The 20,852-nt window shown below is 58.2% G+C and overlaps 7 protein-coding genes across 9 annotated transcripts; all 7 read left to right on the forward strand.

Annotated features, from left to right (window-relative positions):
- Nucleotides 1–417: 417 nt before the first annotated feature.
- On the forward strand, nt 418–3,310 carry ABB37_05364 (hypothetical protein; the record flags this gene model as incomplete). The annotated part of the gene is made up of 1 exon (XM_015803343.1): nt 418–3,310. The coding sequence occupies exon 1, from the start codon at nt 770–772 to the stop codon at nt 3,308–3,310; it is 2,541 nt and encodes an 846-aa protein (XP_015657985.1). The 5' UTR covers nt 418–769.
- A 604-nt stretch (nt 3,311–3,914) lies between these two features.
- Nucleotides 3,915–7,128, forward strand: ABB37_05365 (hypothetical protein; the record flags this gene model as incomplete). Of its 2 annotated transcripts, none has more annotated exons than XM_015803344.1 (1): nt 3,915–7,128. In XM_015803344.1, exon 1 carries the CDS (start codon nt 4,099–4,101, stop codon nt 7,126–7,128), a length of 3,030 nt encoding a protein of 1,009 aa, XP_015657986.1. In that variant the 5' UTR covers nt 3,915–4,098. The 2 variants fall into 2 exon arrangements, with proteins under 2 accessions (XP_015657986.1, XP_015657987.1); XM_015803345.1 differs by having other exon boundaries at nt 3,996–7,128.
- A 661-nt stretch (nt 7,129–7,789) lies between these two features.
- On the forward strand, nt 7,790–8,637 carry ABB37_05366 (putative mitochondrial frataxin-like protein; the record flags this gene model as incomplete). Its single annotated transcript, XM_015803346.1, has 1 exon — nt 7,790–8,637. The coding sequence occupies exon 1, from the start codon at nt 8,047–8,049 to the stop codon at nt 8,635–8,637; it is 591 nt and encodes a 196-aa protein (XP_015657988.1). The 5' UTR covers nt 7,790–8,046.
- A 662-nt stretch (nt 8,638–9,299) lies between these two features.
- On the forward strand, nt 9,300–12,033 carry ABB37_05367 (hypothetical protein; the record flags this gene model as incomplete). 2 transcript variants are annotated; one of them, XM_015803347.1, is made up of 1 exon in its annotated part: nt 9,300–12,033. In XM_015803347.1, exon 1 carries the CDS (start codon nt 9,472–9,474, stop codon nt 12,031–12,033), a length of 2,562 nt encoding a protein of 853 aa, XP_015657989.1. In that variant the 5' UTR covers nt 9,300–9,471. The 2 variants fall into 2 exon arrangements, with proteins under 2 accessions (XP_015657989.1, XP_015657990.1); XM_015803348.1 differs by having other exon boundaries at nt 9,308–12,033.
- A 337-nt stretch (nt 12,034–12,370) lies between these two features.
- On the forward strand, nt 12,371–12,880 carry ABB37_05368 (hypothetical protein; the record flags this gene model as incomplete). The annotated part of the gene is made up of 1 exon (XM_015803349.1): nt 12,371–12,880. One exon carries the CDS (start codon nt 12,371–12,373, stop codon nt 12,878–12,880), a length of 510 nt encoding a protein of 169 aa, XP_015657991.1.
- Nucleotides 12,881–14,900: 2,020 nt separating this feature from the next.
- On the forward strand, nt 14,901–18,407 carry ABB37_05369 (hypothetical protein; the record flags this gene model as incomplete). The annotated part of the gene is made up of 1 exon (XM_015803350.1): nt 14,901–18,407. Exon 1 carries the CDS (start codon nt 15,444–15,446, stop codon nt 18,405–18,407), a length of 2,964 nt encoding a protein of 987 aa, XP_015657992.1. The 5' UTR covers nt 14,901–15,443.
- A 1,232-nt stretch (nt 18,408–19,639) lies between these two features.
- Nucleotides 19,640–20,852, forward strand: ABB37_05370 (hypothetical protein; the record flags this gene model as incomplete). Its single annotated transcript, XM_015803351.1, has 1 exon — nt 19,640–20,852. A coding segment is annotated over exon 1 (1,125 nt), but the record flags the coding sequence as incomplete, so codon positions are not given.

Below are 20,852 nucleotides of genomic sequence, written 5' to 3' on the forward strand. Positions count from 1 at the left end.
TTTTTCTTCCTCTGCTGCCGCGTTGCGTTCATGGCGATCTGCCTGTTGTGGTGACGGTGGATACTTTAGTTTTCGTTGCTCTTTTTCCGGACTTGCCACCGTTGTTTGGCATCTCGAATACTCTGTTTTTCTGCTGCTGCGTTGCGTCTTCACGCGCCTCGTCGGCACCAACGCTGTTCTCCAGTGGACTCTTTGTCCAGGTTGACGATTTGGGTGCGCGGGTGTGCGATGAAGTGTGTGCCCTCATGCGTTGAGGAATGAAAGGCGTACGTACCATCGTCTGCTGTCGTCGAGGACCTGCAAAAGTCTCCCATGACTGCCCTTCTCTCTCTCTCCAGTCGTTCCTCACGACCTCCTCTCCCTTCACCTCCTCGTCTTTGTTTCTACTCCGAACTGTGCTCGTTGCTCTTGACATCGAGGGCCGCGCCATTCGTCGTGCCTCGCTTACCCTATACACTCGTAGATCTCTCTCTCTCTCTGTGTGTTGTTGTCGTTGCTGGTTGTTCTTCGCTCGCTCATCTCTTGCAATCACGCCACTTACCGTTTCCTCTGCTTCTCTTATGTATATCTCTATTACCTCTTTGTATTAGTTGACTTAGTGCTATCTGCTTTCTTTCTTCTGCTGCTTTAACTGTTGTTGTTGTTTGGCTTTCCTCCTCCCCCAAAAAACAAAGGTCTACTGGCGTTTTTCTTTTTGGGTTTTCTGTCGAATTGAGCTGTACTGCTTTTCTCATCTTTTACATTTATTTATATATCTGTAAATTGGGGGATGTTTGTCAACGAGGAGGACGATGACAATCAGTACATGGGCTTAGTAGCCCGTGGACGCTCCTCCTACGCATCGCAAATAGACTCCACTCCTACGCCATCGCTACCCGCCTCTGCGTTGGAGAAGCGCACCAGCTCGATCGTCAGCTTCCCTCCTCGCACCTCCTCCTCCTCTTTCCAAAGCGAGTCCCACGACCCGTACGCGGACGCTCAGCCGGTGAACATCACACCGCTGCTTCTCAAAAAGATGGAGAGGATTATCCTCATCGCCGCCTACGCCAGCAACGCCAATCGCGTCAACCGCTATCAAGCGAGTCTCGCCAGCCGTCGCATGAAGCTCATCTCCACCGTCCTGCGGCAGATGCCGCACCCCGCCCCGTCGCCTCGTCTGCTGACAGCCATGCAGTCCCTCTGCCTGCTGGTGCGGCAGTGCGCGTACGACGTTGCCGATGAGGACACAGAGGACATACAAAGCATCCTCTACGGGCCGGACGAGGACCCCTTCGGTCCTGCGCAGCGTTGGCCGGTGCTGCTGTGTCAGCACTTCACATGCCGTCTGCTCTTTCGCAACGCCTACCGACGGCTGTGGACTGCGTGGCGCATGTACTCCCCGGTCGAGCTGGAGCGGGAGGACGCGCTGGCGGAGGCGAAGGACCGCAACGTGAACACGGATGTCATGCTGCAACTTCTCGTTGCCAGCTCCGCCCGGGACAGCTGCGGCAACGAAGTCGACGTGTCGCCTGCAACGGTGGAGCAGCACAAAAAAGATATGCTGGCGTTTTATCAGCGGCGGGAGATGAACCCGTGGCGCGTGCTCTATCAGCAGTTGGCGCCAACGACCCAACTCGTGCGCGGGACCATCACGCAGCCTCCCAATTCCTCCGAGAGAGCCCCGTCCTTCTCTTCACCGGCCGCCGCAGAGAACGACTTTCGTTTCCGCGTGCTGCCCACCGTGTACGCGTATAACGGCGTGCCGGTGGTGGTGAAAGCCTTCTGTGCCGCCGCGACGACGATCTCCTTCGACGACTGCGACGCGGCGACGGCGGCCGCGGCGATGCAGCACGCCCCTGACTTTCTGCAGGACGTCGCGTGCCGGTGCATGTGGTGCCACCCGCACGTCGTTGGCTGCCTGGGCGCCTACACGGAAAAATTCGTGCCCGCTGCCTCGAAAGACAGCCAAAATCGCGATGCGTTGTCGCAAGCAGCGACGAAAGATGCTGCAGGCGTACCGGATCGAACGCCTCAATGCCCTGTGCAGCGGGGTGCTCCAGCGGCGTCCGCGCAGCCGCCCGTGCCGGCGCTGCATCTACCGTGGTTGCACCCTGTCGATACCCTTTCCGGCGCTCCAGTCCTGGCCCTCGGCTACGTCACGGAGCTGCAGACGTCGGCGGACGCAACCACGCCCTGTGCCACGCTGGGCGACATCCTGTTTCCCGCATCGCCCACCTCAGCGGCAACCACAACACGTCATTACTTCTCCCTGTCCGAGGCGCTGGACATCTGCGCGCAGTTGGCCGATGCGCTGCAGTACATCCTCGAAGACAGCGGTGACGTTCCCGTTGCGGTACGGACATCCTGGCTGACCCTCGACCCGTTCAACGTGTACGTGGTGCGCACCGTCGGCACGAACACACCCGCTGGCAAGCCGGATCTGCAGCAGCGCTTGCAGCTAAGTCGAGAAGGAACGATGGCGTCGGTGGGTGACGGCGGTGCCGCCGCCGCCGTGAGGAACGGCAGCAACGTCTTTTCCGCCTCCGTCTCCCTCCTTGGCGCGACAAACAACTCCGCCTCCAGCGTGAGCATCAACAGCAACCACAACAGCAGCGTCGTCCTCGTTCCAAGGCAGACAGGACGAGAGCACTCGCCCCTTCTGCACCCTGCGTCGCAGTTGTCTGCCTTCGTCGATCCCTCGCAACTGCTAGCGGCGTCTTCGGCCCGCGAAGGCAAGGGGGCGCCGAATGCAGCCGACATCGCCCTCGCCACCATCGCTGCGCCGCCGCACCGGGGCCCCCACCGCCTCGTCGTGCGCTACTGCCCACCGTCGGATTGGACGAAAAGAGCAGTGGGGAGTCGGTGGCGGCCGCACCCCCGTGCCACGGCACCGGCGAGCTACGTGGTGGCGCAGATGCTTCTCGCACTCATGACACGGCAGGTGCCGTACGCGGCGTACCAGAGCGACAGCGACGTGCAGCGGCGTGTGTTTGACATCGCGGCTGGACCGACCAACGGCGGTCTGTCAGATGCGGAGGCGGCAGCGGCGGGGGTGCGGGTGAAGCTGAGCAGCAGCGGCCAGGGGTACAGTCTCCCCTCCTCGCTGCCCGCCTTCCTCGTTCAACTGTGTCGCCTCGCCCTCTCGCTGGACAAGAGCCAGCCGCCGATGGAGCTGGAGTCGCTGCGAGATGCGCTGACGACGATACAGGCCTCCCTGCCCGAGGCAGTGGTCGGGTCGTCGCCGACCGTCCTGCAGGATACACCGCGCTCCTTCAGCCACGGCGCACCAAGTAGAGAGCTGAGCGGGCAGTTTGACAGCGGTTTTGGGTAGAATCATTCAGCCACCAAAAAGGAATATTATTCATTTATATATATATATATATGAAAAGCTAATAACAAAAGAGCTGTGTGTGCTGCTAAGCTCCGCCCACGAAGGAAAAAGGAAACGTGCATGATGAGCGCTTTCTTTGCTTTCGCGGGCTTCGCGTTACACCGATGTAGCGAGGTGGGCACGCGGCAAAATGCTTGCCCTCGTAATAATGGATTGTTTTGCATGGTATATATGTGTTCTTTCCCTTTTTTCTTTTTTTTTCTACTTATGTCCTTTAAAGGTCGAAAGCGAAGAGAAAGCGAATGGTTTAGCTTTCATTCTCCTCCCCCACCGCCCATCGCGCGCCGCAAACCTGCCGCACCGGAAATGGTACCGTGGGATGCGTTGGTTCTCCTCCCCTCTTAGCAAGACGGGGCATGTCTTCCAGCGGCCGCGGTAGTTGTGTTCACGGCCTCAACCGACTACTTGTTGACCCCGTCGAGTACGTGACTGCGAGCCTCGTATCCCTGGCGCTGTCGTTTTGTTTCCCTTTGCTTTACGACCCTTTCCTCTCTCTCGGTTTCAACGCATCGGTGGTGGTTGACACACACGCACACGCGTACGCAGGTTTTTGATACCATCCATAAACTCTGCTTCTTCCTGTGTCTACTGTTTGTTTGTTTGTCTGTTGATGTTTGTGCTGCAAAGCTCAAACGTACGTACCCCTCCCACACACACAGTGTAGTTTGCTGTCACTCATTCAGGGGTTTCAGTTCATCTTAACTGCTATTCGAACAGTCATCGCAGCAATGCCACGCGGCAGGGACGATGACGACAACAACTCCGCCGACGGCTCTCTATCCGCCCCGCCGGATGCCCCCTCCACGGAGCAGTACCAGCCCGTCCATTCACGCCACTCCGGTCGGAGGGCACAAGGGGGAAGTGGTGGCAGAGGCGCCGCAGACAACCTCGACGCCTATCACGCTCGTTTCATTTCATTTAACTCCGAAACGGACGTGCACGACGAGGACGATGACACGCTAACGATGCCGGTACCAGACAGCGTACGAGCTGCCAAAGTGCCTTCGGTGCCACCGCCGATACACCCACTAGAACAGCAGCAGCAACAGCAGCAGCGGCGCCCTTCACCTTTACCTTCATCAGCGCAAGAGCAACGGACACTCATTCCCCTTCATCCGTCTCCTAGTGCAGGGCCGCTGCCCTTACGTAGAACACCGTCACCGTCGAAGCAGCCCGTGCCCTCGCGGAAGACCCCAACAACAGCGACGGTGCAGCAGCAGCAGCAGCACTATTTTGCACCGTCGTCGTCGCCTGCGGTGACGCGTGTCTCACCGCCTCCGCGTTCTCCTCCGCCGGCGATGGCCTCGTCTCCTCGCGCTCCTCCGCCACACCCAGTGGAGGCCCCGCCTTCCGCTTCGGCCGCGCCGCGGGCAAACATTGCAGACAGCAGCGGTTTTCACTTCACCACACGACAGGCGAACCCACCGGCGGTGTCGTTGATGAAGGATCCTGCACACACATCACCACCATCTCCTGCTCCTCACGTGGCGGCTGCTCATCCACTGCTGCCGTCTCCGAATTTTATGCTGTCTCCGCCCTGCCCGACGCCTGCGATCCTCCTACGGGAACAGCAACGGCAGCAGCGACGGCGCTCTCCGCAGAGAACCGCCGGTGCAGGGCAGCAGCAGCAGCAACACGAAGCACTGCTGCTTCCTCCACCCTATGATCGCCCTTTATCTCCACCAACAGCAGCAGCAGCGCCGAGCGCGTCCCATCTTCTCGCTCCACACCCAAACCCCTCCAACTCCGCCAGCGCTGCGCAGTGGCAGCTGAGCTCCCCACCGGACCGGGCACGCGCAGAGCACGACACCGCTGCGAGAGGGGCCGTCTTCGACTACGCCTCGGAAGCCGTGAACACTCTCGAGCAGCAGTACGGCGATGCCCTGCAGCGCCTCAACACGATGCACCGCCTGTACGACCGCCTCGATGGACAGAATCGCGTGCTCGAGGAAGAGGTGATCCGTCTGCGCCGCGTCAACGACGTGCTCAACAAAGGCGTTGCTTTCAACGTCTACAACAGTGTGCGACAGGTGAAGCACGAGATGAAGCTACTCAGGCAGTACGTCGCGGTGCTTTGCACAGGCTTCAACAACAGCATGCAGGCCCTTCAGCAAGTGGTTGCCGAAGACGTGCCGCGGCTGCTCGGGAAGGACGCCGGCTACACAGCGCTGCTGCCTTACGGGGTGCAAGGTCGCCTGCGATCTATGGAGACGCGCGTGTCGGTCGGCAGAGGCTCGAGTCAGCAGGATGCATTTGCCATGTCACCGCCGCAGCTGTCGCGGGACTCGATGATGGGAGGTCCGAGCACAAGTGGCAGTGGTGTGAGTGCTGCGGCGGAGCATCAGCTGTACCAGCCGGATTACTGGTGGAACGCCATGTCGCCGCAACCTCTGCGGCCACCGAGTACGCAGGCGGCAGAGGCAGACCAGCCGCCACAGCAGCAAACAAGCGCTAGCGAAATGAACCGCGTGGGAGGTGGCTCTGACAGCGACGGTACGGAAGGACTGACCGGCGACCACCAGGCGTTGTTCGAGGTGAAGGAAAGTGGACAGCAAGGTGCGGTCTCACAAGACGTGGTGTCGTTTGAGGCCTACCGGCGCGTGCAGGCGGCCCTCGCGGAGGCGCGGCGGCGAGTCGTCGAGTTGGAGCAGCGGAGTGCACATCACCAGTCCGATTACGAGGCACGCGTGGCGCAGCTGAAGGTGGCCCACCGAGCACGGGAGGCGCGGCTCGCAGACGAGTTGGCGTTGCTGAAGCGAGTGGAACCGATCACCACGGAGAGCGACGCTTCGCTACCGCAGACAACAACAGCAGCGATGTCGGTGGACGTGAACGCTCTCGCCCAGCTCCTCGCCATCTTTCAAAAACAGCAGCAGCAGCAGCAGCAGCAGCAGCAGCAGCAGACGACAACTTCCGCGACTGTAGCCTCAGCCAGCCTCCCCTCCAACACACATCGTCCGTGTGCGGAGCGCACCATTGCCTTCTCCAGCAACTCCGCTGATGTGGAGGGGCGCGGGCGCGAGGACGAGGACGAAGGAGAGGGGAGAGAAGACAACGCGGACGACGGGATGGTGGATAGTCGCGATCCACACAGCAGCAGCGGCGGCAGCACCCATGGGAACAACAGTGAAGACGGGAACTTTGATTGTTACTACGGCAACCGCGATCCTCGTGAAAGCTACGAGCGGACAAGCCGACGCATTGTGCGGGCCACCGCAGTCGACAGGGACCGCCCGTCCACCGTCAGCGGCGACGACGGACGTTTGCACCGGCCAGACCGCTACTCCGCCACCGCCGCCGCGCGTTGGTCGGAGCGGGCGCGCCAGGTGCTAGGCGACGATGATGCACCAATCACATCGACAGAGCGCAGGCCGCGTTCCTTTGCGTATGACCGTCTCATGGACCACCGTGATGTTCCTGTAGGGCCCTCCACGTCCTCAGCGAGGCGAGCAGGAAAAGCGAGTCCACAAAATGCTTCGGTTCGTGGGCGTAGTCAAAAGCGGGAGAAGGAAGGTGCACCTTGTCGCCGTGGCGATGGTGGTACAAGTAAAAGTAGAAGTTGTGGCCGGCGCGGCGTTGACCTGCACAACGTGGACCCGGCACTGCTGCAATCCGTGTTGGACCAGCTGGCCCTCAGCGGGAACAACGGAGGTCGAACGTACGCCTCCACGTCGGCGGCGAGGTCGAACGCGAAGGTGGATCGTCTTGCTCAGGGGCTGTGGGCGCAGGAGATGCTAAAGGAACGCAACTATATATAATAATAATAAGGCTGCCCCTCCTTCCCCTTTCTCCTCCGCCGCGGCTCCGATGTTTACGACGGCGAGTCGTACCACCGTCACCGTTTTACCGTGTAGATCATTAAAGATACTTTCTTTTCCTTTAGAGCCATTTTTTTTACGAGATGAACCACCAGCAGTGGTTGTATTTTTATCATGATTCTGCTCTTCTTCTTTTTTCTGCCTTAGACAGCCATGATGATCAAAGCACGCGATGTTTTCTTCTCATACGCATTCACCTGTTGACACTATTGCGTTGTACCATTATTTATATTATTATTATTTTTAAGCTCTTTAGATTATTTTTGTCTTTTGTGTAGACGAGAAATTCTTGTTAGAATCGAAAAGACAACGCTACGTGCGGTAGCGCTTTACAGGTGTGGACCACCGAGACCGGGGAGGCCCGGAGATGAGTTATACACCCCGGGGTGCACGCGCTTTATATATATATATACATTTTGAAAAGGAAAAAGGTACCGCTTTCATCAACGTTGTGGATGTTCTGCATTTCTCTGCGGCTCATTGGAGTGAAGCTATTTATCGGTATCTGCTATCTGTTCCGCGACGACGCAGTCACGTCTCTCTTCTTTGCTCCTCTTCATTTTCTTTCTATTTTTCCTTTTGCTGGTCTTAACGGTTGCACAGCTCTCGTATCCCTGGTTGGCCAACGTGTACGCCCTTCATACGTGCCACTATCCTCACTTGCTTCATCACATCTCTTGTAGCTCTTTGTTTTGTTTTTCCGGTACTTTACGTTGTCTCACGCTCTGGGTTTCTCTCCGTCAAAGCTGCCACAGTTACAGTTGATTTCGAATTAAGCGTGTTGAGTCGACGTCACACCTCCCCTTGGACTCTGTGCGCTTTATCCCTCCGCACCTCCTCCCAAGCGGCGATACAGAGATGCGCCGCTCGCTGCTTCTTCGTTCCACCGTGGCCCGTAACGCAGCCGCGGCGACGGGTCTCGTCCACCTCTCCACCGCCAACCACTTTCGCCAACCCTTGGCGTGTGCAGTGGCGGTGCCATTCTCATCGCATCACGGCAGCTCCCTGCACACTGCCATCCGACTCGCTTCGACCACCACCACCACCACGCATGGCACATCGAAGCCGAAAATAGTGCACTACTCAAAACTGGGCATGGATGGCTTTACCGACGTCAAGTACAACACGGCCGCGGACGAGTTCCTTGAAAATTTGGAAGCGAAGCTGGACGCCATCGACTCGGCCGAGTTAGAGGACATCAGCTGCAACTCTGGGGTGCTGACCATCGAGACATCGTCGAAGGGGACGTTTATCATCAACAAGCAGGCCCCGAACGTGCAGCTGTGGCTTTCTTCCCCAATTTCAGGTCCGCACCACTACGACATGGTGACGAGCACCAGTAACGGGGTGGAGACGGTGTACTGGAAGTCGGACAACGACGCGCACGACCTGCGGGAAAAGCTGGAGGTGGAGCTGAGCGAGGTGTTGCAGCACCCTTTTCAGTTATGAAAAGCGCTTGAGTTCCACAGCGGCAGACTCTTGCGTGATGCGCGTGTTGTTTCGCCCCTCCCCCTCTCCCTCCTCCCTCGCTACGTTGATGTTTCTGTTGCTTTAGAGTGCCTGTGTGCGGGTGTCTGCACGCAGGCCGTCGACGATGTCTCGACACGCGTCGGACTCTCGTATTGCTTTTCTTTCCTTTTCGATTGAGACAAGGAATTATACATGACTTACACCTTTTTAAGCGGTGCGTACGTATTACACTTGGCAGTGGTCGAAGCTGCACAACCAAGGCAAAGACAGAAGGAGATTCTTTCTTGCTTTGTCGCGGAGTTTTCGACACTTACGAATGACGGCTCTTACGTGGCTCGTTGCTCAGGAGGCGCCACAAACATAAAAGAAGAAAAGAAGAAAAGAGAGAAGAAAGCAGTTTTGCGTGTGGATTCAGCTCTGAAAGCTCTGTTCCAAGCACAACCGGTGCAAGCAGCGCGAGACGGGGCTACTTGAAGGTGCGTGTCCCTGTGGATGTGTTTTGCAGTGAATGGGTCAACGTACGCGCTTCTCTGTATACAACGCTGCGCGTCGCGCATTGTGCGCTCGTCCTTTTCCTTATTTTTTCTCGTTCTGACGTTGTTGTTGCTCTACCTACATCGTTTTTTCTTTCTCTTTTCTAAAGGACAACAGCCGATTAATACAGCATTCAAAAGGAAAACACAACAGAAAACGAACGCAGGTGCGCATATCCACACACGTACCCACATACGTTAATTCCCGAGCCAATCATCGCCGTTCCGATTCAAAGCTCAAGCGGGAAAAGAGGAAAAAAAAATAAAAGAGGCAGCAGCTATGATCAACGAGTCGGGCAACTCCTCCATTGTCTTCGCCGAGGCGAAAGGCACGACGGCGCCGGAGAAGGCCGACCCACAGCGTGACACGATGGTATCGGAGTGCAGCATCAAGTTTCACGCCGACGGCCCCAGCGAAAGCGGGAACGATCCAAACAGCGTTACGTCGATCCCCCTGCGCATTGAGTCGGAGAACCCGCGCGGTGTCGACAACCACAACCCGCGGGGGACAGCCGTGACGGAGGACAGTATTGTTTTCACGCACGAAGTCCACACGGCGGCGTCGGCGGACGACATCCACTTCGACGCTGTCGAGGATCCGGCGGCGAGCTCGATGCAGAGCGTGCGCTTCCAAGTCGAGGACGGCAACACCGGCGGCAACGGCGCGGTGGACCGCGGCACCTCGCCACAGCAGAGCGCCGCCCCGGCAAATAGGACGACATCACTGCCGTCCACGCAGGCCAAGCCGCGACCCACCGCCAGCGGCGACAGCACAGCTGTGGCAGAGGCAGAGAAGAACAGGGCTGCAGCGGGGACGGCGGCAGAGGACGCCTTCGCTGCCTATCCCCCGCCGCGGCGCCTGTCGCAGCGAGCCGTCTCCGTCGCACGAACACCGCGCTCGAACGGCGCTGCGCCGACCACGCCGCACAGCCGCTCGCCCAACAACAGCTACCGCCCAGCACCCAACCCACGAAAGAGCGCGCCGGTGGATGAGGCGGCGACGGCGGACCCCAACGCAAAGGACGACGCGGCCGCGGTGGTCGCCTCCGTTGCCACGCCGGCGTCGCCTAACATCGTCGTGACGAACCACTCTCGCACCTTTCGCGGGGCGGGGTGGGCGGCGGTGGTCGAGACGTCGCGCGACACGATCGAACGCACCGTCGGCACCGAGACGGCGGAGGCGGTGGGCGTGGAGACGCAATTTATGCGGGTGACGTCCATCGAGGCGGATGCGGAGGGCATGAGGTGTGACATGAGCATCGGCCACGCCCCCGGACAGACGGCGGAGCAGATCGACGAGGCCATTGAGAAGTGCGGCTACGAAAACACGCTGCGGCTGCTGGACTTCGCTGCGGGCCACGAAAAGCCGTCGCAAGCGAGAGAAAGCGAAGAGGCCGAAAAGCAGCCCCCGTCCGTTCCGTTCTCCTTCAGCGATAAGGTCGGCGAGGGCCTTATCGAGCTGAACTACTCCGTCTTCCCCTTCGGTTCCTACCGCCACCTCGAGCTCTCCTTCGACGGCCCTATTGCCGCGGTGACGCCGAAGTTTGTGAAGGAGTGCCTGAGCGGGTACCTAGGTGTGCATGAGAGTCAGTTAGTGGTGCGGCGCGGCGAGGAGGTGCTGTCGGACGACGTCACCGGGGCGGACCTGAAGCTGGCAAATGGGTGTACGCTCGAGGCGCAGTGTACCATCCCGCAGCAGCAGCAGCAGGAGGCGCCGCAGAACCCAGTCGCGGAGGAGGAGCCGCAGCAGACGGCACCGACCCCCACGCCGGCACCGCGCGCCAAGAAGGCGACGGCCGCCAAGAAGAAAACGATGGAGGCGGCGGCGACGTCGCAGAAGAAAAAGACGTCGAAGAAAGACGCGAACGGTGGAGATGCGGCCACGCCGGCGAAGACGAAGACGAAAGCGAAGAAGGCAGCCGTGCCGGTGGCAAAAGCTGAAAGGAAGAAGAACACGGCCGCCAAGCCGAAGGCGTCGCCGCAGCAACCGCGGCACACCACGGCGAATGGTTCGTCGCCGGCGCCGCATTACGCCGCCCCCACTCGTGCCGCCACGACCAAGCACAACGCCACACCGCAGCAGCAGCAGCAGATCAGTACGGCGCATTCTCGTGTGCACAAGACGCCGCTGCCGCGTGTGCTGACAACACCGCGGGTGTACCGCGGCCACTCGCCCCGTCCCGGCGCGGAGAGCCTCGAGGAGGGGGAGACGATGGCGATGTATATGTCCGCGTCGCGCTCGCCGTCGCGCGATGGCACGCAGGTCCGCAGCAGCCGCCCTTCGATGGGTCGCCGGTCTCCAGCGGCAACCCCCTCCATGAACGGAGCAGCAGCGGACTCGCAGTCCGTCGGTCGCAGTCCGGGTGGCTACGACGACGACGGCCGCGGCCACGCCCCGCCGCAGCACACCGTGCGGGGTGTTTCCTCCGTTAACTATCACCCACGGCCGGTGGTTCAGCCGGCAACGCGGCAGCCGGAGTTGAACGGACACTCCGAACACGAAGCCGCGCGCGACGCGGTAGAGCACCATGCCGCGGCGCACACCGCCACCACCCGCTTGCGCTCCCCACCGCAGCCGGCTCTCGGTGTGGACAACAGCCACAGCACCGATGATCACATGAGCGATGATCAGAGTGAGAATGAGTCGGTGAACTACAATGAAGAGAACCTGGTGATGACAACGAATGAGCCCGAGGAGGTGAACTTCGTGGTGGAAGAGGAAGAGGAGGACGTCGAGAAGTCAAAGGAAGACAGCTTTGCGTACGACTACAGCCGAGAGCCGCAGGAGTTGAACGAGGAGGAGGATCCGGTTCCCGACGCAGCGCCGAATCCTTTTGTGTAAGGACGGCGAGGCTTAATTGGGGGGGCCGAATAGGGCTCTTTTACTATTATGAGTGTTATTCGACGTTGTCCACCGGTGACTCGTACTGAAAAGTGAGGAGTGTTTCCTACATTCCCATCTCCCCTCATATATGTTCCCGGTCCTCAACGCGTGTCATCGCCGTTGCATTTGGCTGTCTTTGGGCCTCCTGAACTAATCTTCTTTCTGTTGTTGCTGGTGGTGTTCAGCGCGATGTGCAACGACATTTTTATCTTCTCAAATAGCGCATTATACCGCATCGGCCCTCTGTGCGTGTATTTCTGTGTGCGTCGGCGTGCCTCTGCAGTCCACCCTCTCAATGGAGCATCGATGCATGATTGGGCTTTCAGTTTCTGTGACGACTACGCCGTCTTTTTATCTCTCTCTCTCTTTCCCTTTCAAAGAAAAGAAAAACAGAATCAGAACCGTCGGTTCATCGATAAAGGGCCTCTTCCTTCTGCCGCATCTCTTCCTTTGTTTTCACCTGTACTTTCTGTTTTTCTGGTTCTCTTCATTGTCCCGTCTGTTTAGGGTTTTGTGGCTGTTTCTATGTGTGTTGGTGATGGTACACGTTGACTTTCCATGTGTGTGCGTGTGTGACACACCCGTACTCGATCACTGTAAACACTTATCTTGTTGGCTGCAAGCGCCATTTTGGGCCTCACTGCACCCACCCACCCCTCTTCGTCGTTCGTGTTTGTTTTTCTATGTTCCTCCCCCTGTCGCTTGCTGGTGGGAAAATGAGTTAAGAAAAAAATCGATTTACCTTCGCTCATTTGGCAAACCAACTTCAGCTGCACCTTCTTTCTCTTGTTGTTTGTTTCCATGACGTATCCCTCCGAGTTATATATGTGTATGTGTGTATGTGTGTGCTCTTCCTGTTGTTGTGCTTGTGAAACTTATCACCTCCGACGCCGCAACAATGAATCCTGTCCGTGAGCCATTTTTTCTTTTATTTTATTTCCTTTTTTTTTAGCCCGCGTTACGACAGCATCTATAAAAAACAAATACGCACGGTGCGCTTGACGATGCGCGGATAAGCACTACTGGTGAAGCGTGGAAGGGGGGGTACTACGCGTTCCTTAGCACTTACAACCCGAATGAAGCGCAGAGATACATCATAGATATACACATGTATACACACACACACACTATTGACTTTGACTCTCTTTCCTTTTTTTTCTCAGTTAATCTCCAACAACGTTTCTGTTTTGTTTTCTCTTTGCGGTTCTCCGGTGATGTTGCTTTGCTCCGATGCGTTTCTGTTGACGGCGCTTTCCTCTGTTTTCTCGGCTGTTTTCCTCGTCCCTCTGCCCTCCATTGCTCCACATCGTTCATTTCACCTCTTCTAATCTATTCGTGTGACCCTGGTACGCCGAGGGAGTCCATCAACGTAGCGTTCCATTCTATTTCTCCCCACTGGCGGCAGCCAAGAAAAATCATCGAAATAAAAAGAAAAGCATGAAGACAACAAGCTCCGCAGCAAATACCTGAGTGCTGTTTCTCCTTTTCCTTTTCTCTCTTTCTTGCTGCTTGCTAGGTTGTGTGGGTGTGTTTTTGTTTGTTTGTTTGTTTTTGGGCAAGTATTTATTTTCTTATTATTATTCTTGTCTGCGTCGTGACCTCTTGTGCGGAGTAGAGGTCTTTGGGTTCCTGTCCGCGATTCTGCTTTTTTACAGCGGGCATCTGTTGGAAGGTGGTTGGTGTATGCGTGTCGATTCGGCGTCTTTGTATCCGTTACGGACCGTGGCGTATCTAAACATATTTATGGTGCTTTTCTTTTTTTTACTGTATCGACTTGTTTCATTTTTTTATTTCAAAAGAAAAAAAAAACGCGTTTGCTCCTTCTATGCTCCACTTTTGGTTTTCCTGTGTTTGTGTATCTTCTCCTGCGAAACTGAGGCTGTGCTTCTGTACGCGTGTGACGTCCCTTCGCAACGAAGAGACCTACATCGCCTGCGTGTCAGGGAAAAAAATCTTCCTTCTTCTTTTGTCGGCTCACCCAGCTGACGCCTCTCTCACCCCTGTAAGCTTGCAGCCGTCTCTGTGGGTTTACGTCGTCGTGTTCTCCTTCAGCGTGTGTGTGTGTGTGTGTGTTTGTGTGTGTGTGTGTGTGCGAGGAGGTATGTGTTATGTAGTGTTCGTGGCAGGCGAAGTTTTGAAACGAGGGCAGCGCGTTGGAAAGCAACACTGGGCGCCGGGAAGTCCGTTGCTCTGCCGGTGGGTGTTCTTCATTAAGGTGTGCTTCGTTGACATGCTCGCTAGTACGTGTCGAGGCACCGTTTGCTTTATTTTCTTTTCTTGTTTTTCTTTTCCCACCAGCGGCAACCAATCATGACAATGCGAAACTCAGGAAAAGAGCCTGTACTTATTTATTTTGTTCGAGGAAATCAAAATGAGCAAACTGAGCAGTCTCATACAGCACGCTCCGCAGTGACGTTCTCTTCCGTCCATTCGAGCATTGCCCTCCTTCTGATTTTGTCTGTTGATCGTCTACGCCCGCGAGCATGCGGTATCGGCGTTGACGCTGTGTAGATGCCACGTCCACGTCTGCGACGGATGCCGTTTCCGTTGTGTGAACGTCTAGGATGCACAAGAGGGAGGCGCGATGGGGCGGATCAAGCGTTGTAGATCTACCCACGCAACGGCGTTGCTTCGGAACGGAGAAACCCCCGTTTCGATACCGTTTTCTGGGGCTAGAGACCTTCACTTTACTCCCCCTCCTTCCTCTTTATTTATTTATTTTTATCCTTGCCATCTTCTTTGTTACTCTCCTTGTCACCATATCACACAACGCACGTGAAACTCACGCGTACACACACGCACACACACTTGTGCGGACAACACACAGAACCGTCGAACTGAGCTTCCTTCTCTTTTCCTTTCCCTTCTTGTGTCGTCTTCTCAAAGCGGTGCCGCTCATCGTGGCTCGACAGAAAAGGTTGCATTACTCGACAGTTATCAAGTTAGTTCGTTCGTTGTTGTTTTTTGCTTTCGCTTTCATTTTTTCTTTCATAATTATAGAGGGGAACACGCGCTCCCACACACACACAGAGAGAGAGAGAGAGAGATTCGAACATACGCTTTCATTCATTCACGGTGTTGGAGCTGTGCGTATATCGTCTGGGTTTTTTTTTTCTTGAAGTAGACCGCTTTGTATTATTATTACTATTCATGTATTGCTCTCTTTCCTTTCCTCATAGTTGTTGACGTGTGCGCGTGGGTCTGCAGCACCATTGGTTGCTCCGTTGTTGCTGCCGTTATATATGTAGGTGAGTGTGTGCGCATCTGGAAGCGGAATACATTTTTTTACTGTTGTGACATAGAGTGATCAAACAGCAGCCTCTTTCGGTTTTTAGAACATCATCAAATCGTTTTCCCCAACAAACGCGATGACCCAAGAGGGTCGCTTCCCGCCGACGCCGGCGCCACCGTCGATCGCCACCGGCAGCCAGAGCCGCACCAACGATGAGATGGGGGGCATCACGTACTCCGTCGCGAACAGCGTGCCGTTGCAGCCGCGCCAACGGGCAGCCGCAGCGCAGCCCCCGCAGGGCGAGATGGAGCAGATGCGCGTGGAGCTGACCACCGAGCACACGACGACCAGCGCCGGCGACGCGACAACGGATGATGTGCAGTTCCACACTGAAACCACGAAAGACCGGCACTCGCAGGCGGAGTTGGCCGCCACCGCTCGCCCGCCGCCAGACGCCCCCGCCGAGAAGAACGGGGCAAGTGAGAAGACAGCCGGGCAGGACGGCCACGCCTCCGGTGCAGACGCGGCGGGGACTGCCCCACCGGTGCCACGCACACGCGGCCCCGGCCACACCCCACGCGGTGCTCGGCCCGATAGTGCCCGTCCCCCGCCGCGCCCGCCGAGCCGCACCTCGTCCCGCTACGGCACCCCACGACTGAGCCACGACGATGCCGGACATCCGACTGCGGAAGCGAGGGGAAGGGCAGGTACGCCGCTGGTGCCCGAGACACAGACGTTACGCACCTCCCAGCCGGTACGGCCGTCCATGGCCCCGAGTGATCGCTCGATCGCCTTCCAGGTCGAGGATGAGATGTCCTCGCTGGCGAGCCTCTCCTTCAAGGTGGAGCCGGCCGCGGTAGACCGGCGCAAGTCGGAGGTCAGCGTCGACCCCGGCACGCTCACGGAGAACAGCGACATCCACTTCAGCGTTGTGCCGGAGTCGCAGGTCTCGCGCCCCACCGCCGGCGGCACCCGACCAGGTGCGGAGCGGAGCCCCGAACCGAACACCAACACGGAGGTGAGCGAGATTCGCTTCGAGGTGGAACCGCCGCGTGGCTCGCGCGCGCCTGCCATGACCGACCGGGCCGCGACGACCAGCACGACGAGTCTGCAGTTCGATGTGGAGTCCACCGCGGGCAACACACGGCGCAGCAGCATCAGCAACTTCTCGATTGACAACGATGAGCCAGAGCCGGTGCCGGTGCGGCGCGTGTCGCAGAAAGACGACGATGTAGCGGTCACGGAGAATGTTGCGGCGGCGGCGACGGCACCGGAGCCGGAGCCGGAAGAGATAATGACGGAGAGCGAAGAGCGCCGGCGTGCGAAGAAGGCGGAGGAGGAGCGGCGCAAGAAGGCGCTGGAGGAGCGCTCCAAGTACATGAACGTGCGTCCGTGGGACACCAACGCCCCCAGCCCGCGTGGGCGCCGCACAAGCAGCCAGGCCGCCGCCCACGGCCGTGGGCTGCAGGAGGCGGAGAAGCGTGAACACGCGGCGCAGCGGCACAAGGACATGAACACGCGTCCGTGGCGCACCGGCATGGCCACCTCGCCCAGGAGGCAAATATCGTCTGAAAGGCAACGCACCCCCACGCCGGAGCCGTCGGCAGCAGGGGGGTCGCAGAGGCGCTACCGCAGGGCGAAGGCGACGCCGGCATCCGCCACCTCTTCCTCCACCTCCTCCCCAGTTGCGTCGTCGTCATCGCCCAGGGAGTCATCGATGCAGCGGGCGCCGAGGGAGATCGCCCCGCCGCCCCCCGCTGAGCCGGTCTTCGACGAGCGAGAGGCAGCGAAGTTTATCACCCCCGCCCCCGTTCTCAAGACACCGCTGCAGGTCATCGGCGAGGAGGTAGAGGCGTGGAGTGAGACCGCCAGCCAGCAGCGTAACCTGCAGGCGATCCTGGAGGTGATGCGGGCACGTGAGCGGGATTGCGTCCGCCTGTCCAACCAGCAAGAGGCGCAGGAGGGCGTCATGAGGAAGCTGAACAAGGAGCTGTACGCTATTCGCGACGACTATGTGCGGAGGAACGGCTCCGACGTCATCGGGATGCCGCTGCATGCACGTCGTGAGACAGCACCGGAGAAGGGCGGTGCAGCGGCAGACGCAACAGCGAAGCAAACCGAGTTGACGGCACAGGACTACATGCTGCTTCGCCTCTACCCTCGTCCGTCCCACCAGGCCACGGACTACGTCGCCATGAAGCAGCAGCGCGACGGCGGCCCGACGGTGAGTGTGCTGAGCGATGACGACATGTCAGACGGAGAAAAGGGAGACTTCGCCGAGGACCTTGCGCGCTGGCGGACGGAGCGGCAGGCGCTGCGGAAGGAGAAGGCCCGGTTGGCGCACGCGCGACGTGACCTGACCTTCCAGATGCGCCGCGGTTCGAACATTAAGGACATTAAGCTGACGCAGCCCACCAGCGGGCGTGGGCCGTTGGACCGTCGCGCCTCGGGCACGGAGACAATGGTGGACGTCGACGGCTACGACAAGTTGATGGACATGCGCATTTCGGCGCAGAAGGCCGACGTGGAAGCTACAAGTGCCAAGGAGCAGTACGCGAACCTCTGCATGGTCGCCGCGACGATGCGGGAACAGCACGACAGCAACGCGCGCGAGGTGGCCGATGCTCAGGAAATGCAGGAGGAGGCGAAGGAGCGCTACGAGAAGGCCCTGCGTGACATCCGCCGCAGCGTCGAGGAGGCACGGCCGCTGCTCGACAAGGCGCAGTCGATTCTGAAGCAGCGGGAGCGCGAGGCCATGCGCTCTGACGAGGAGAACGCGCTGTCCGAGCTACGGGAGTACAGTGACACGATTCTTGCGGTGCGTCTGCAGGCGGACCGCGCCGCCGCCATGGCGGATGCCGCCGGGGATGATGAAAAGCGCATGCGTCGCGCCTCCACCGTGCGCGCGGGCCCGTCACGCACGACGACTCCGCGTGGAAGCATCAGCGGTAGTCTCCGCCCCGGAGTGTCCCCGCGCAACCGTGCCAATAGCCAGACGTACAACGATGATGTCTTTGCGCGACTGACGGGTCGGAAGTCGGTGGATCTGCAGAACGGTGCGCCGGCCGCGACGCCGAAGGAGACGTCCTCTGCGGCGTGATGATCTTTGCCTCATGCCACGTTTTCTCTCGCTGGCAGGAAAACAAAAAAATGATTAGACAACAGATATATTCTCTGCTGATGTTGGTGTTGTTGATGTTGCCGGTTCGGATAGCGTAGCACGTATCTTCGAGACGAACTCGTGTTACTGCCAGGAACCGCAACATGTGTGTCTGTGCGCACTCTTGTACCACAAACAGATTCTTTTTTTTTCTTTCTTTCTTTTCGTTTATTGTTCATTATTGCGGTTCTCGTTCGGCAGTTTGGTTCGGCGTAAGGGGCATGCAGAGGAACCGAGGAATTGTACTTCGGTCGTTTTCCTTTGGCGGCAAACTCAAGGACGTGTTCAGGCACGCGAGTAGATCAGCGCAGGCGTGACACCTGTCTTTCATATATATATATATTTATTTATTTATTTATTTTCTTTATTCTCCCTTTTATCATTTCTTTCTTCCTGTTCTGTACTGTATGCGAGGAAAACTCGATAGAGACATCGTTGTTGTAAACCGTGCGCACACGTCTGCGGAAGTGTTGACGCGGATGTGCCACACAGTCGCCGCTTTGGTCGCGTTAGCCCTTCTGGCGGCGTTTTGAATGGCGTGGGTGTGTGTGTGTGTGTGTTGTTGTTGTTGTTGTTGTCGATGCGTTTATCGTTGTAGCAGAGGGGATTGCCTTCTTCGCTGACATCGCTTTTGGGGGCTTTTCTCTTCCGTTGTTGTCCTTGTACGTACACCTGGGTGTGGTGTGGTGATTCTTTATCTTTCCTTCGCCAATACCTCTCTCCAATCGGCAACAAATCTACTAGCTTTGCATGGAGTGCGTCCACGCAGTACCTATTGTGTAGGTGTGTGTGTGTCGTGTTGCAGGTATGTAAAGCGTTCTGTTCTTTTCTTTTTAAGAGGGCTGCAACACGGTGCTTTTGCCCGTTGTGTTTGTTAGTGACCCAGAGCACACAGCAGCACGTGGTGTACGGCTCCCTGATGCGCTCTCACTGGCGGTATTAACGGAAGGATCAAGACCTTCGACACTCGCTGGTTGTCCTTGACGGCGCCATCCACCTGGCCCCATCGGCAACATTGTTTTTTCGGGTCGCTGCATGCCAACTCCGTGTGTGTCTCACCCAGCAACTATTCCTCCACATATTATGCATTTTTCCTCCTTCTTCAACACGTTGCGCCACCGCCTCTGCACAAACATCTACACACGCATCAACTTGCATGAATTGGTCGGCATAGATTTTTTTCAAGCGTTCTAATTGGCTCCTTTAACTTAAGCTACACACAAACACACACACACATCTTTATTCTTTTCACGCACAAAGATGCCCGCGAAGCAGAAGAAAGGACGCGGCAAGACAGTGAATCTGACGGAGTTTAACGAGGACTTTATCCCGGAGACCGCGCTTGACTGGGCCGAGGATGACTGGGTCACCGATGAGCAGAAGGGTGAGGCCAAGCTTTCCGAGAAAATCGCGAAGCAGCGTCAGGAGTACAGTCGCGTGGCGAACAACACACTAGGCGAGCAGGAGAGCTTCCGCACGGCAACCGCCTCGCAGCCGCAGAAGTTCACCATCGAGGACCTGCAGCCACCGTTTGTGGCGCATTTCGGTAACCTGCGCAACGGCACGACAGAGGAGGACTTCCTCGCACTCTTCAGCCGCAACGCCATCGTGACGCATCGCCTCATCAACCAAGATGGCAAGTCGTTCGCCTTTGTCGAGTTCAGCACCGCGCAGGCGCTGACCGTCGCCCTCTCCTTAGACCAGACCTTTCAGCGAGGACGTCGCATGTACGTCGATCTCGCCACCGCGAAGCAGGTGGAGCGGCTGCTGAACCGCGGCACCAACGAGCGCGCCGGCCTGACGCGCGACGGGGCCGGTCAGCAGCAGCCCGGCGGTCTCGCCGCGATGGGTCTCTCGCGCGACGTTTTTGGCGGACCGCAGCCGGAGGACCACCCCGGCATGACGTCGATGGGCAGCCGCTCCAATTTCGGTTCCCGCGCCGACCTGCACAGCCTCGGCGAGCTCTCGCGCAACATGCTTGGCTCGGCGGTGCAGCAGGCATCCCCGACGTCGGCCAGCCCCCTCGGCGGCGGCTCGCCTGTCAACTTCGGCTCGTGGCGTAACGACGGCCCGGAGCAGCAGCCGGAGTTCGCCGCGCCGCCCGAGAACAACCGTAGCGAGGAGGCTCTCGACCGTCGCAACATGGGAGCTGCCAACCTGCGCCGCAGCAGCAGCGCCGTGGGCTCCCCCCCTGCAGCGGTGCCGGAGCCGAAAGCCAACCCGTTTGGGGGTGACATGGGCAACTGGCGCGATGCGCCGCGTGCTGAGGCACCGAAGATGGAGGAGCCCGTGAAGGAGGCGGAGGAGCACAAGGAGGAGGGCGAGGAGGCGAGCAAGGAGGCCGGCGGTGCGAGCCTGGGCAGCCCTGCCAACAACGGTCGCGGT

Source organism: Leptomonas pyrrhocoris, assembly GCF_001293395.1.
Source record: "Leptomonas pyrrhocoris isolate H10 chromosome Unknown, whole genome shotgun sequence".
Classification (NCBI taxonomy): Eukaryota; Euglenozoa; class Kinetoplastea; order Trypanosomatida; family Trypanosomatidae; genus Leptomonas; species Leptomonas pyrrhocoris.